At 41.0% G+C, this 13,065-nt stretch overlaps 1 protein-coding gene across 3 annotated transcripts in view; it reads right to left on the bottom strand.

Annotated features, from left to right (window-relative positions):
• dnm3b (dynamin 3b) overlaps positions 1–13,065 on the bottom strand; it is a 39,594-nt gene that overhangs the window by 15,652 nt on the left and 10,877 nt on the right. For all 3 annotated transcript variants that reach the window (XM_053629776.1, XM_053629777.1, XM_053629778.1), the window contains 8 exons: positions 12,699–12,841; positions 11,265–11,400; positions 10,877–10,944; positions 9,754–9,892; positions 6,797–6,883; positions 6,629–6,699; positions 5,662–5,713; positions 2,164–2,277 (listed from right to left, as the gene is read on the bottom strand). In XM_053629776.1, coding sequence (XP_053485751.1) covers positions 2,164–2,277; positions 5,662–5,713; positions 6,629–6,699; positions 6,797–6,883; positions 9,754–9,892; positions 10,877–10,944; positions 11,265–11,400; positions 12,699–12,841 — 810 coding nt within the window. The remainder of the gene's footprint in view (positions 1–2,163; positions 2,278–5,661; positions 5,714–6,628; positions 6,700–6,796; positions 6,884–9,753; positions 9,893–10,876; positions 10,945–11,264; positions 11,401–12,698; positions 12,842–13,065) is intronic.

Here is a 13,065-nt window from a genome sequence, read left to right as displayed (position 1 = left end):
CAAGTAAAAACCCTACACTGGTGACGGTTTAATGCTAATTTCACATTTTGTATCACTGACGTGACTTTTTTTTTGTTTGTTTTCTTCAAATTTTGCATTGTTTATTGTAAACAGGTGCCATTAAAGTGTATCATTCTTCCACATAATCTCCATTCTGTTCAATGTAAATGTCCCAGGGTTTAATGAGTGTCCGTTTCCTTTCATATATGTCTCACTTTAAAGGTTTTTCTTTGACTTACCTTCATAAACACCATCCTGTCAATCACAGACTTACCCTCATCTCATACACACCTCCCTGTCCATCACAGACTTACCCTCATCTCATACACACCTCCCTGTCCATCACAGACTTACCCTCATCTCATACACACCTCCCTGTCAATCACAGACTTACCCTCATCTCATACACACCTCCCTGTCAATCACAGACTTACCCTCATCTCATACACACCTCCCTGTCAATCACAGACTTACTCTCATCTCATACACACCTCCCTGTCAATCACAGACTTACCCTCATCTCATACACACCTCCCTGTCCATCACAGACTTACCCTCACCTCATACACACCTCCCTGTCCATCACAGACTTACCCTCATCTCATACACACCTCCCTGTCCATCACAGACTTACCCTCATCTCATACACACCTCCCTGTCAATCACAGACTTACCCTCATCTCATACACACCTCCCTGTCAATCACAGACTTACCCTCATCTCATACACACCTCCCTGTCAATCACAGACTTACCCTCATCTCATACACACCTCCCTGTCAATCACAGACTTACCCTCATCTCATACACACCTCCCTGTCAATCACAGACTTACCCTCATCTCATACACACCTCCCTGTCAATCACAGACTTACCCTCATCTCATACACACCTCCCTGTCAATCACAGACTTACCCTCATCTCATACACACCTCCCTGTCAATCACAGACTTACCCTCATCTCATACACATCTCCCTGTCAATCACAGACTTACCCTCACCTCATACACACCTCCCTGTCCATCACAGACTTACCCTCATCTCATACACACCTCCCTGTCCATCACAGAATTACCCTCATCTCATACACACCTCCCAGTCCATCACAGAATTACCCTCATCTCATACACACCTCTCTGTCAATCACAGACTTACCCTCATCTCAGACACACCGCTCTGTCAATCACAATATGTGAGGCTGGTGAGGCAACAAGTTTCACATCATTAAATGTAACTGTAAATGGTTAAAAAGTACTATGTGAGGTCCTTTAATGAATAAAATTTGTAACGATTGGCAAACAAGAGGACTAAAACACTTTGGGATGTGCAGTTGCGACGAAATAATGAACATAAGCAATAACTCGTCTTCATCACACCACCTTGGTGTTGGGCCCTTGAACAAGGCTCTTAACCCTCTCTGCTCCAGGGGGCGCTGTATCATGGTCGACCCTGCACTCTGACCCCAACTTCCTAACATGCTGGGGTATGTGAAGAAAAGAATTCCACTGTGCTGTAATGTATCCGTGATCAATAAAGACTCGTGATCATTGTCATTATCATTATCATTATTTTCCAATAGCATCACACCCATGACGCAAATTCCCATATCGCAATTCCACGGATGGAAGTCAAACTGGAAAGTTGGAATATCTGACTTTTGAGTACAATAGAAAGCAACAACCGTGTGATATTAACTCCCAGTGAAACTGGAATCACTAACTTACAGGTTATATATATATATATATATACACACACACATTTTTCAAGTGTTTCTGGAAAAAATAAATCTTAAAGGTGCAGTTTCTAATTTGTGAACCGGTAATAATCATATCATCTCACGTATACCTTCACGTAGAAAAGTTGTCTTTTGTGGATTCGTATCTGGCGATTTTCTTTCATTCGAACTTTTGTTTCTATTTCTTACCCTGAAATGAGCTCCACCCCCAGACTGAATACAGCCACTTAGCTCTGCATCATTTGAATTTTTTCCCCTTAAAAGGCAACCGGTGAAGCATATGTACAGTATATTCACAAGACCGGGGCTGGGATTGACTGGGAAAAGGAAAAATCTGCATGTCAGTGCTGTCATTACAGTTGCATTTCACCTCGCGGCCACCAGAGGCCGCTTAAACTCCACAAACTATACGTTGAAGACTGCTCTCACCTCGTCGTCCTTGAACCAGGACAAGCTCTCAGCCGTCAGCACGAACCAGTACTCCTTAGCTCCTCCTTTCATGATGCTGATGTTGTTGATGGTCAACCATCCTTTGCGAATGACCTAATGAAGGGTGAAAGGTCAAAAGGTCAAATACTGACTGAAGGACAGACGGACAGAGAGTAATCCCATTTAACGTATACCCCAAGCCATTTGTGTGACAATAGAGTGGTTTTAACAACTCAAGGCTGCAGCAAGGGTGGTGTTTGTGAAACACATACTGTAATACAGAGATGCCGAAGTGGTGAATGGTGGTCATTTTGCATTAGCCACACACACCAAAGCAGAAAACAGACATCGTAAAGTAGTGCTCGTGGTCTCCACAGAACCATAGGAACAAACAACACTAGCTTAAAGTCAGAAAGACAGTGTGTGTGTGTGTGTGTGTGAGTGTGAGTGTGAGTGTGGTGTGCTACGGTCAGTGCTCCAGGCTCCATGCACTACACCTGACTGTATCCTTAATCTATAGTGAGAGGCTCTACAAGTGTTCATGGAGAGGACTTTTCCTACAGCAGAATCATACAGAAATAGACTCGATGCTTACGATTATACCCGAGGCTGTTGGAGACGTGGCCTGAAATAGCATAAACGTGACAGCATTTGGAAATGAGGACATCTGACACACCGCAGCGTCTTCACTTTCAACCCAACTCACCAGCACAGAATGACAACACAAAGCACACGTACACACCGCTCGTGACCCCGAAACCAGCAGCTGCTGATGAGCCGATGATAACCACGCAGGAGTTTAACACGGAGAGAACGGCTAATTCAGCTTCGTTAGGCTGCTTTTAAATAACAAAACCGTACAACGCCCGTAATGTCTTCTTACAGTGCTGCGTCAGGTAAAGACGACGCAAACCACACCATGTTAGATGAGCGTGAACAAAAAAATTTACTACATTGCTACATTTCCCTATCTTTTTTTTTTTTTACTGAATCTGAATTAATCAGTTTGGAGCTAGACATATGGACTGGAAGATTTATCATAACGTAACACATTATCTGTACTTGTATCGGTATCTGTTCAGTGTCCGATTTCATATTCGGATTTAGACCAGAACTGGGTGTGGTCAATACTGGAAGTGTTTATTTGTTTGTTGGTGTTTTTTTTTTTTTAAACCCTAGAACTATTCCCTGGAAACACTGGAAAACAATGAAAAAAAAAAAAAACACAGCTGCTGGAAAAACGAGGTCATTTTTAATTCACAACTTTATTTATTTATTTATTTTTAAACTGTATAACTTTATTCAAGTTCTGAACCAGATGTCCTGCGCCACTTCCTGGCAAGATTTCTAACTAATGTCTACTCTAGGCAAATGAACTGAGTGTGTGTGATTGTGCCCTGCCATGGGTTGGCCCCTCATCCAGGGTGCCTTGTGCCCCGAGTCCCCTGGGATAGGCTCCAGGCTACTCGCAACCCTGTGTAGGATAAGCGATACAGAAAATGGATAGATGGATGGCGGGATGGAGTATTTTTTGAGACCCAGCAGAGATATACTTCCCTGTGCACACTCTGTGGTCTTCATGGGCTAGATGTAGAAGCAGCTCTATAAATAAAAGCATTTCTGTTCTATCTGTTTATATAGAAATGTGCTTTTATTTATAGGGGGCAGTGGTGGCTTGGCGGTTAAGGCTCTGCGTTACTGCTTGGAAGGTCGGGGGTTCAAGCCCCAGCACTGCCAAGCTGTCACTGTTTGGCGCTTGAGCGAAACCCTTAACCCTCCCTGTTCCAGGGGGCGCTGTATCATGGCTGACCCTGCGCTCTGACCCCAACTTCCTAACATGCTGGGGTATATGAAGAAAAGAGTTTCACTGTGCTATGTATACGTGACTAATAAAGACTCATTATCATTATTTTGCATCTCTGATTCACATAATGATATTTATTCCATGTACACGGTTGCCAGGTTCCACGTAAAACATCCTCGTACTGCAGACAGACACTGCAAATCAGAAATGCGCGCACCACTTTTAACGAGAAAAGACAGAAAAAGAAAAATCCGTTAACGTCCGAACATTTTAGGCTAATTTCATGCGTTCATGCGATATAAGTTGTAGTTACGGTGCACTTTTCAAATCTGGCAACCCTTCCATACAAACTTCCACGAGAGCCTTAATTCTTTAAAACTGCACATCTAAGTAAAAATCCTCGTGTTCGCATGCCTTTTTTTTTTGTTGTTGTTGTTTCATCGCGTGTGATTCGGAAAGCTTTAATAAATAATTAAATAAATAACCCCAAGCAATACTCCAGTTACAGTCCGGATCTGTATCTACTGTATATTCATTTAAGACGCGTTCGACGTTCGATCTACGTAACGTCTTCGTTTTCAGCTCCAACCCTAAAATGGATGTCGGCTATAATCCCTCTCCCTCCAATTATTTTCATTTTGTCCAGACCCGTTTAGTTCTAGGACTAGGTTTAAACTACGTTTCGGGAAGCAAGCCCGAGAAATGCTCCTTTCTTACCTGGATGTCCTGTCACGGCAGGAAACATGGCAGATCTCCGTAAACAGGGACATGCATGAGGACAGCTCGCTCACAGAGAGAGGGAGTAGGGGTGGAAAACAAGATGCTGGCCATGACAACATAAAACAGTTCATGAAAACATAACTGAAGTTTAGGAGTAGGAGATATAGCAAAAACAACAACAACAACAACAACATATTACAACCCGTAAGGTCAGACAGCACAAGCGGAAATAGCGATTAATGCGTTTAATCGTAGATTCGTCTTACCATGACATGTAGAAAGAAATGAACAATATTACTGACTTAATGAATAAATTATAAATTGATATACATTATTTTTTTTAAAATACTTTCATCCAAACCATATAACTGTGTTGTATTCTTTGTTTTTTAAGCTAGTTTAATCAATCCATATTAAACCAAATATCTCTAAAAAGCTTATTTGCGAAAATGTACAGACATTTCCATAGACAGCGTGAAGAACTGTGCCGAAACACTCTTTCGTCTTCACCACTTTGGCATTCAGTGACGGTATTAAAGTACCTGGTCTTGTGATATACCGGTCCTTGTCACGGAAATACCTGCTATACGGGTCCCGTTGTATTGTAATATACTGTATCACGATATCGATATATATCGTTATATCGCCCACTCCTAACTGAACTCAAAAACAATCATGCAGGAACCAGAAGCAGAGCAATGCCAAAACCGAACGAGAAGCAGAACGCAAATTAGTCCGTATATCAAAGCACAATAATACAGCGTGCGTATGCTGGAGAGACTGAGATGAGGATTGAGAAAAAGAAGAAAAAGAAGGGGGGGAAAAAAAAAAGAAGCAACAACAATAACAGAATATGCTACCAAGCAGACGACAGTGAAAATGCTTTTTAGCTGTATATAATGTGAGAAAAGAGCCTGGTTCTTGAATCAGGTAGATCACACACACACACACACACACACACACACAATACTAACCTGGTTTCCGGCAGAACTCGTCTTGTTTGCTTGGCTGCTCCGCTGCTGTGCACTTCAGATAAAGAATTAAAATGAAAGGAAAGAACATTAATTTACATGAGAATCCACATTAAAGTCATTTCAGGCTTTTTATTCTTCTTCTTCTTCAGGCAGCGTGTGAATCCGACGCTGCTATCACGTGCTACAGGACTTCAGGCAAAATGAAAGGGTCGACCATACTGCCCACTTAAGCATGATCTGACCCAACAGTGGAATTTTAAAGACCTGATTTGGAAAGATTTCGCCTCAGAGAAAAGCAGGAAAATGTCCTTTTAATCATCATCATCATCAGCAGCAGCAGCAGCAGCTGGATTTCCAGCTGAAAAACCACTCAAAACTCCTGAAATTAACCTAAACATTTGGGCATCAGAAACTGGATACGTTTGGTTCTTTTTCTCGACGTTTGCATGGGTATTGTAAGTATGTCGTTATCTGTCCTATCCACTCGTCCTCCTCCGCTGAAAACGTTCACAGAGAGATCGAGGGGCGAGAACAACAACGTGAACCCCAATAATAAGAATTTTTGTTTTTTAATGTTTGTAAACAACATGGCCACCACCTGTTAATCAATATTAACGAGGCAGAGCCTTTTTCACTCAAACGGTTGAAACTCATGAGTGCTTACACGGATTCACACAAAACTTGAAAAGGCATATACAGGAAACGCAACTTAAGAAAAACAACAAAAACACAAAGAGATAAGAATTTGATCATTTAAAAAAAAAATTTCATTTTTAACATGGGAAAAAATCCAGATTTTTTTTTAATCTTTCTAGGCTTCTCTCTCTCCGTCTCACAGCTCTCTACATTTTTCTCCAAGTGCTCTGTTTCGTTCTTTCAGTAGTCGCCATCACAATTAGGAACAATCTGGGGAGCATGTGAAGGCAGCATAACATGCCATAACACTATCGTTATAGTGAATACCTACTTGGCAAATCCAATGAAATCCTCATGGTTGGTGTTGATGTATGCGAGCTGTACGTCGATGAGCAACAGAATCTGTGGAAACATGAAAACAATCGAAATGCTTTAGCGCTCTTTAGTTCTTTTTTACGTTGTCACGTGCTGCTGAGATCCGTGTGAAAGTGGTCATTACCTGCTCCTTGGCCCGGCTCTCACGCTCACGAATGTGTGAAGTAACGATTCGCTCGGTCTCCTCCCTCAGCATGGGGAACGTACCCAGCTACAGAGACATAACGCACCCATGAGTACAGTATCACACTGCATAGTTAAAAAAAAATATATATATATATATATATATATATATATATATATAAAACACCAAGAGCTGCTCCACCAGTTCTGTTTCAAACAAGTGCATAGTTTGATCAAGAAAATAAAACCCATCTACAAAAAAAACCAAAAAAAAAACCCCCATCCAGTTTTTTTGTAGAAATATCTGCCATTGACCACACCCAGTTCTTCAGCGATGTCACACAGGGTGATTTAGGAAGTTGCCGTAAGTTACACTACAGTGATTTACAGTCGAATTCTCGATTCTGATTGGTCAGAAGGTGTTGATACATTTTTTTCCAGCTTTATATTAATGTGCTCATTCTAAACTGTTATCATTACTACACAGGGACTTGTACGGGTGGCGGATGAAGATTTCTGCAAGGAGACATTTATTTAATATTTATGGTGGGAGTCTCCAGTGTCAGAGCTTTGGAACAGTCAAAGGTCAAGCTGCCAACATTTTACAACATCCTATAACAACACACCCCATACCTTCCTGAAAACACTGTAACATTACAGGGATAACAACCGGATCTTAGACGACAGGAATCCCTTTTTTCCCCCGTGACTTTCTAGGCCCCGCCTCCCAAATTTTGATAAAGGAAATTTAGTGATAAAGTGATAGATAATACATTTCCAGTGTAAGCTTAAAAGTGTAAATACTGTACATATTCCCTGTTTGTTTCCACTTTTTTTTTTTACAGTACTCATAGAAATGAGAACCATAGCTATGTTTCCATCAACATATTTTTATGCGAATTTTGGAATATCACATTAAAAAAAAAACACTGGATTGAAACACCAGATGCGAATGAAATCTCCTCAATATGCACTCAACTGAGGCGGATCATTTTTCTCATTCGTTAAGAAGACGTGCGCATAAACTATGATGGAAACATTTACTGAATAAATTCCTTGATGCACATCAAAAAAAAAAAAAGCCATGTGGCTTTGCCTCAACAAATTGGATAATTGGCTCAGAAAAGGAAAAATGGCACAGAGCGAGAGGTACTGATGTCTGGATGGACGACTTTCTTTCCTGTCTCTTGAATAATTTCCACGGATTTTGTTCTCTTGAACACATGTGATGGAAACAGATTGACTGCATTTATATAATATGATTTATTTTTATCATATATGATAATTTCAGTAGCTAAAATCATATTAAACCTCTAACAATACATTAGCATGGATCTTGTCTCTTAGAGGATTTCTCTGCCAAACAGCAATTTATTTTTGTTTTTTGGCACCGTTTTAGTCAGTACTTTGTGCTAGCTCACTTTGCCAAGATAACAGCTCTGAGTCTTCTCCTATAACGCCTGATGAGGTTGGAGAATACATGGCGAGGGATCTGAGAGCGTTCCTCCATACAGAATCTCTCCAGATCCTTCACATTTCGAGGTCCACGCTGGTGAACTCTCCTCTTCAGTTCACCCCACAGGTTTTCTATGGGGTTCAGGTCAGGAGACTGGGATGGTCATGGCAGGACCTTGATTTTGTGGTCAGTAAACCATTTTTGTGTTGATTTTGATGATGTTTTGGATCATTGTCCTGCTGGAAGATCCAACCACGGCCCATTTGAAGCTTTCTGGCAGAGACAGTCAGGTTTTCATTTAATATCTGTTGATATTTGATAGATTCCATGATGCCATGTATCCTAACAAAATGTCCAGGTCCTCTGGCTGAAAAACAGCCCCGAAACATTAAAGATCCACCTCCATATTTAACCGTGGGCATGAGGTACTTTTCCATATGGCTACCTCTCTGTGTACCAAAACCACCTCTGGTGTTTATTACCAAAAAGCTCTATTCTGGTTTCATCTGACCATAGAACCCGATCCCATTTGAAGTTCCAGTCGTGTCTGCACACTGAAGACGCTCGAGTTTGTTTTTGGATGAGAGTAGAGGTTTTTTTCTTGAAACCTTCCAAACAGCTTGTGGTGATGTAGGTGACTTCAGACACAACTAACTTCTGCGATTCTCCAGCTGTGATCCTTGGAGATTTTTTGTCCACTCGAACCGTCCTCTTCACAGTGTGTTGAGACGATATAGACACACGTCCAATTCCAGGTTGATTCATAACATTTCCAGTTGACTGGAACTTCTTCATTATTGCCCTGATGGTGGAAATGGGCGTTTTCAATGCTTGTGCTATTTTCTTACATACACTTCCCATTGTGTGAAGCTCAACAACCTTTTGCTGCACGTCACAGCTATATTCCTCGCTCTTACCCATTGTTATGAATGACTAAGGGAATTTGGCCTGTGTGTTTCCTCATATTTATACCCCTGTCATGGTTGAATAATTTCCTGTTCCTAGTCACCCAGGTATACTAAAAAAAATGTAAAATATCATTGGAAATATACTTCAAATATATTTTTCTCATATGAATTCATATTCATGCCAACAAGTGTTGCACACCTATATTCAACAAAGATGTTTGTGGATAAACCTGTGTTGTGTTTGCAATTGTTTGATATCCATGAGAGCAGAGTATTTTTGTTAATTCTTTTAACAAAAGATCAAAAGGTTAAACAATAGAGACAATTTTTCACAGCCTTCTTTGCTTTATCTACCAAAGGTGCCAATATTAGTGGAGGGCACTGTATATATTTTTATTGTAACTGTCACATTAACAGTTGATGACAGGCCTTACGGTCTGTGGCTATTTTTATCATGGAATAACATTTGTCTGCCATAAACAACCTGTGGCGGTGAAGAGATCTGTAAATTGTTAGGCAGAGAATAAAGTGAATGCTAGAGTCCATATCTGTGTCTGGCTTTACATAAAATTAGAGAAATAAGGAGGACTGTACCTTATTAGCACACTGACGCACTGTGTTGATGAGCTCCTGAATGACCAGGTCAATACATTTAATGCAGGGTTCCTTCAGCTTCACGACCTGTTTCTTCACTATCGCCTCAAACGCCATGTCTGGAGTGAACAGGCCCGTCCTGGAGACACAAACAGAGGAAAAAACACAAAAAAACATCAAGACAAAACAGCACTACGCATCCGTCATATCAGTCAACGTCAGTATATGTGCTTGCCAAAAGCACACACGTTTAGCTATTATATTTTAGCTATAATATTGTCTCCACAGCAACAACTAATTCGCAGGGACTTCAAACTTGGAAGGCGGAACGACGGCAAAAAGTGCATACTGATTGGTTGAAATGATACTAAATGAAATGATACTGGGAGTAAACATTTTGACGGATGAGTTCTACATTCTGATTGGTTTAGACAAAAAAAAGTTCTATTTTATAATGCGGATATCGTGTGTAAAATTCAGTAATTTGTTCGTATGGGGATCCAGCCTGGTCGCTGAATAAATATATGCACAGAAAGACAGACTTTACATGGCCATTACACTAGCAAAGCACTACGAGTAAAACCACGCCCACTAGCAAGCAGTTCAGGTTATGTAAATCAGTGCCAGTGTAATCATATAGGTATAGAAATGACTATTTTATGACGTACAGTCCCCTCCTAAAGTATTGGAACGGCAAAGCCAATTCTTTTGTTTTGCTATGCACTGAAGGCATTTGGGAATGAGATTAAAAAATGAATATGAGAATTTCAACAGATCAGAATCTCAGCTTTCGTTTCCTCAGATTTACATCTAGACGTGTTAAACAAACTTAGACCACAGCACCATTTGTCTGAACCCACACATTTTTAAACTGACTGATACTGCCCAGGTGTACCCTGTTAGATAGTGACTGTTTAATCAGTTAATACTTCTGAACATCTACTGTCGGTTTCAGCCCTGGGTTTCGCCTGGGAAGACTGCTTTGTTGTTAATAACGGATAAACCAACATGAAGATCAGAGAGCTGTCTGTGGGAGAAACTCCTGTATATGTTATGGTGATTAATAAACTGTCACTATTAACAAGGTTGCGTTGATACCTGATCATTTCAAAGATAACTTCACCTGATGCCATGAATGTTTTTGATGGCGTAGCTGATCTCCCGGCGCATCTCCTTGTCATCGCTCTCCATCTGTGGGTCGAGTGTGGATACACACACAAGATGACAGAGCAGTAAAAAAACCAGGTCTCATTCAACAGCAGGAGATCATCTCAGAGTAAATGTTCAGGAGGTTTTTGTTATTATTATTATTTATTTATTTATTTATTTATTTATTTCCTGATTTTGATTCTTGATGCTTCACACTGTGGTGTTCTTTCCACCGTGTCTGTTACGTGCTGGTATCAGAACGCGTCGTACATTCTCACGGATTTATTTCTCCGAGCCAGCTTTCTCACATTTCCCTTCCTGAAGGCTTTGATCGCATGGACACCGAAACGCTTCAGACTTGCCTTGACCAGTTCAAAAGGGAAGCGTTCGTGGAAGATGCGGTTGATCTTGGCTCCTCCTGACAGCTCGACAGTGTCCACCTGATCACCCGATCCCTCAATCCGCTTCTCAAAGTCCACCGCAAACTGCTGCACCATTCTGTAATAAACACACACACACACACACACACACACACACAACTTAGACACGTTCCAATAATTTTGAATAATAAAAGTGCGCTTGTGATTGTGATGGGAATTGTATTGGTTTTAATGGAAACTATAATATTTCCTGTGGGTCTCTACTGGTAATTTGTTGCCTTCTATGAGTGGCATGTTATGTCTAGTGGATACTAATAATGGTAATGGTTTTAATGGTTAACATCTCGCTGTAATGGTAATTGTATTGGAAACCATTAGAATTTCTGTGATGGTTTCTATTAGTTTTTTTTTTTGAGCATTATGTGAATCCTCGACTTTTCCTCTCCTCTATGTAGCGATGCCTCATTCGTACAGGAGTCGACTCTCTGACTCGGCTCTTTTTACGAGTACGTGGACGTCGAGCGGTGATTCACGTTACTGAAGGACTCTTTTTTTTTTTATGTAAACGCAAAGACAAATAGATCCTGTGACACTCATCAGTCTTCTGCATTCATGATTCTCTAATGCCTTTAATCACCTGCAGTGCTTTTGTAATTGAATAACATCCTCAGGAAGATGTTGAAGTAGTTACAGCAAGAGTAATCCACATGAATCTCTTCCGTTTTACTGAGACAGCATGAAGATCCCGGACAATAATACTGTATTACGTTAGCAAATATGTAACACTTTGCAAGGATTTAAATAGATTGTGTAACAAAGACAATTCAAAGTGTAAAGCTATGTAGATCACAAGGAGATTTCATTCAACTGTTTCCGTGGAAACGAACAAAGGCCAACAAGTTTGGCCGGTTTTGTGGAAGAAATGACCATTTAGGAACCGAATGGTCGGCTATTATTGGAAACGCCAAAAGAGCCGAAAAATTCCCATCGCTACGTCCGAGTGAATTCGCCTTAAATACCATCAACACTAGCATTACACATAATGATATAACATAATAACACATAAAATTATTTATCACTATACACAGAATTCAGTAGACACAAAAGACTCATGGCAGTCTCAGTGAATAGTAACTCTCCATCCAGACATTTTCTGTACCGCTTATCCTACTCATGGGGAGCCTGGAGCCTATCCCAGGGAACTGGCGGGGGACACCTCTGACGGGGGGCACAACTGCACACCCATTCAGCCTAATAAGCCACCGTGCGCCCTTGAATAACAACTACTACCACAATATAATACTGTCTATATTCAGCGTGTGTATCTATAGTAACGGCACATGGTGAAGGTACTGTACGTGAATGGTGGTGTGATGTGGGGGTTGTGTTGTGATGTGTTGTGTGCGAGGAACTGACTGCAGCAGGGCTTTAGTCTTGCGTGACGGATCATCGGGTCTGAAATGACGATATTCCTCGGCCTCCTTGTCCAGAGAGAGAAGCTGAGATTGTAGTTTACTCCGAAAAGCAGGCAGCGTGTCCCGAATGTGATTGGTCAGTTGCTGTGGAGATAAAAAAAAAATCCAGAAATGCACTCACTCTAATACGCTATTGTTTCTATAGTAACAGCTCGATCACAGGGGCTTCAACGGCAAACGCTTGATATAAACCTGTGATCGTTCACGTCGTGACGTTTTCCGTGAGGAAACGGTTACGTGACATTTAAGGAAGGAGTCTCTAGTGTTAGAGCGTTGTAACAGTAAGAGGAAAAGCTGTAAATTTACGT

This window comes from Ictalurus furcatus, chromosome 7 (genome assembly GCF_023375685.1).
Source record: "Ictalurus furcatus strain D&B chromosome 7, Billie_1.0, whole genome shotgun sequence".
NCBI classification, from domain to species: Eukaryota; Metazoa; Chordata; class Actinopteri; order Siluriformes; family Ictaluridae; genus Ictalurus; species Ictalurus furcatus.
This window is presented reverse-complemented; position numbering and strand designations above follow the sequence as displayed.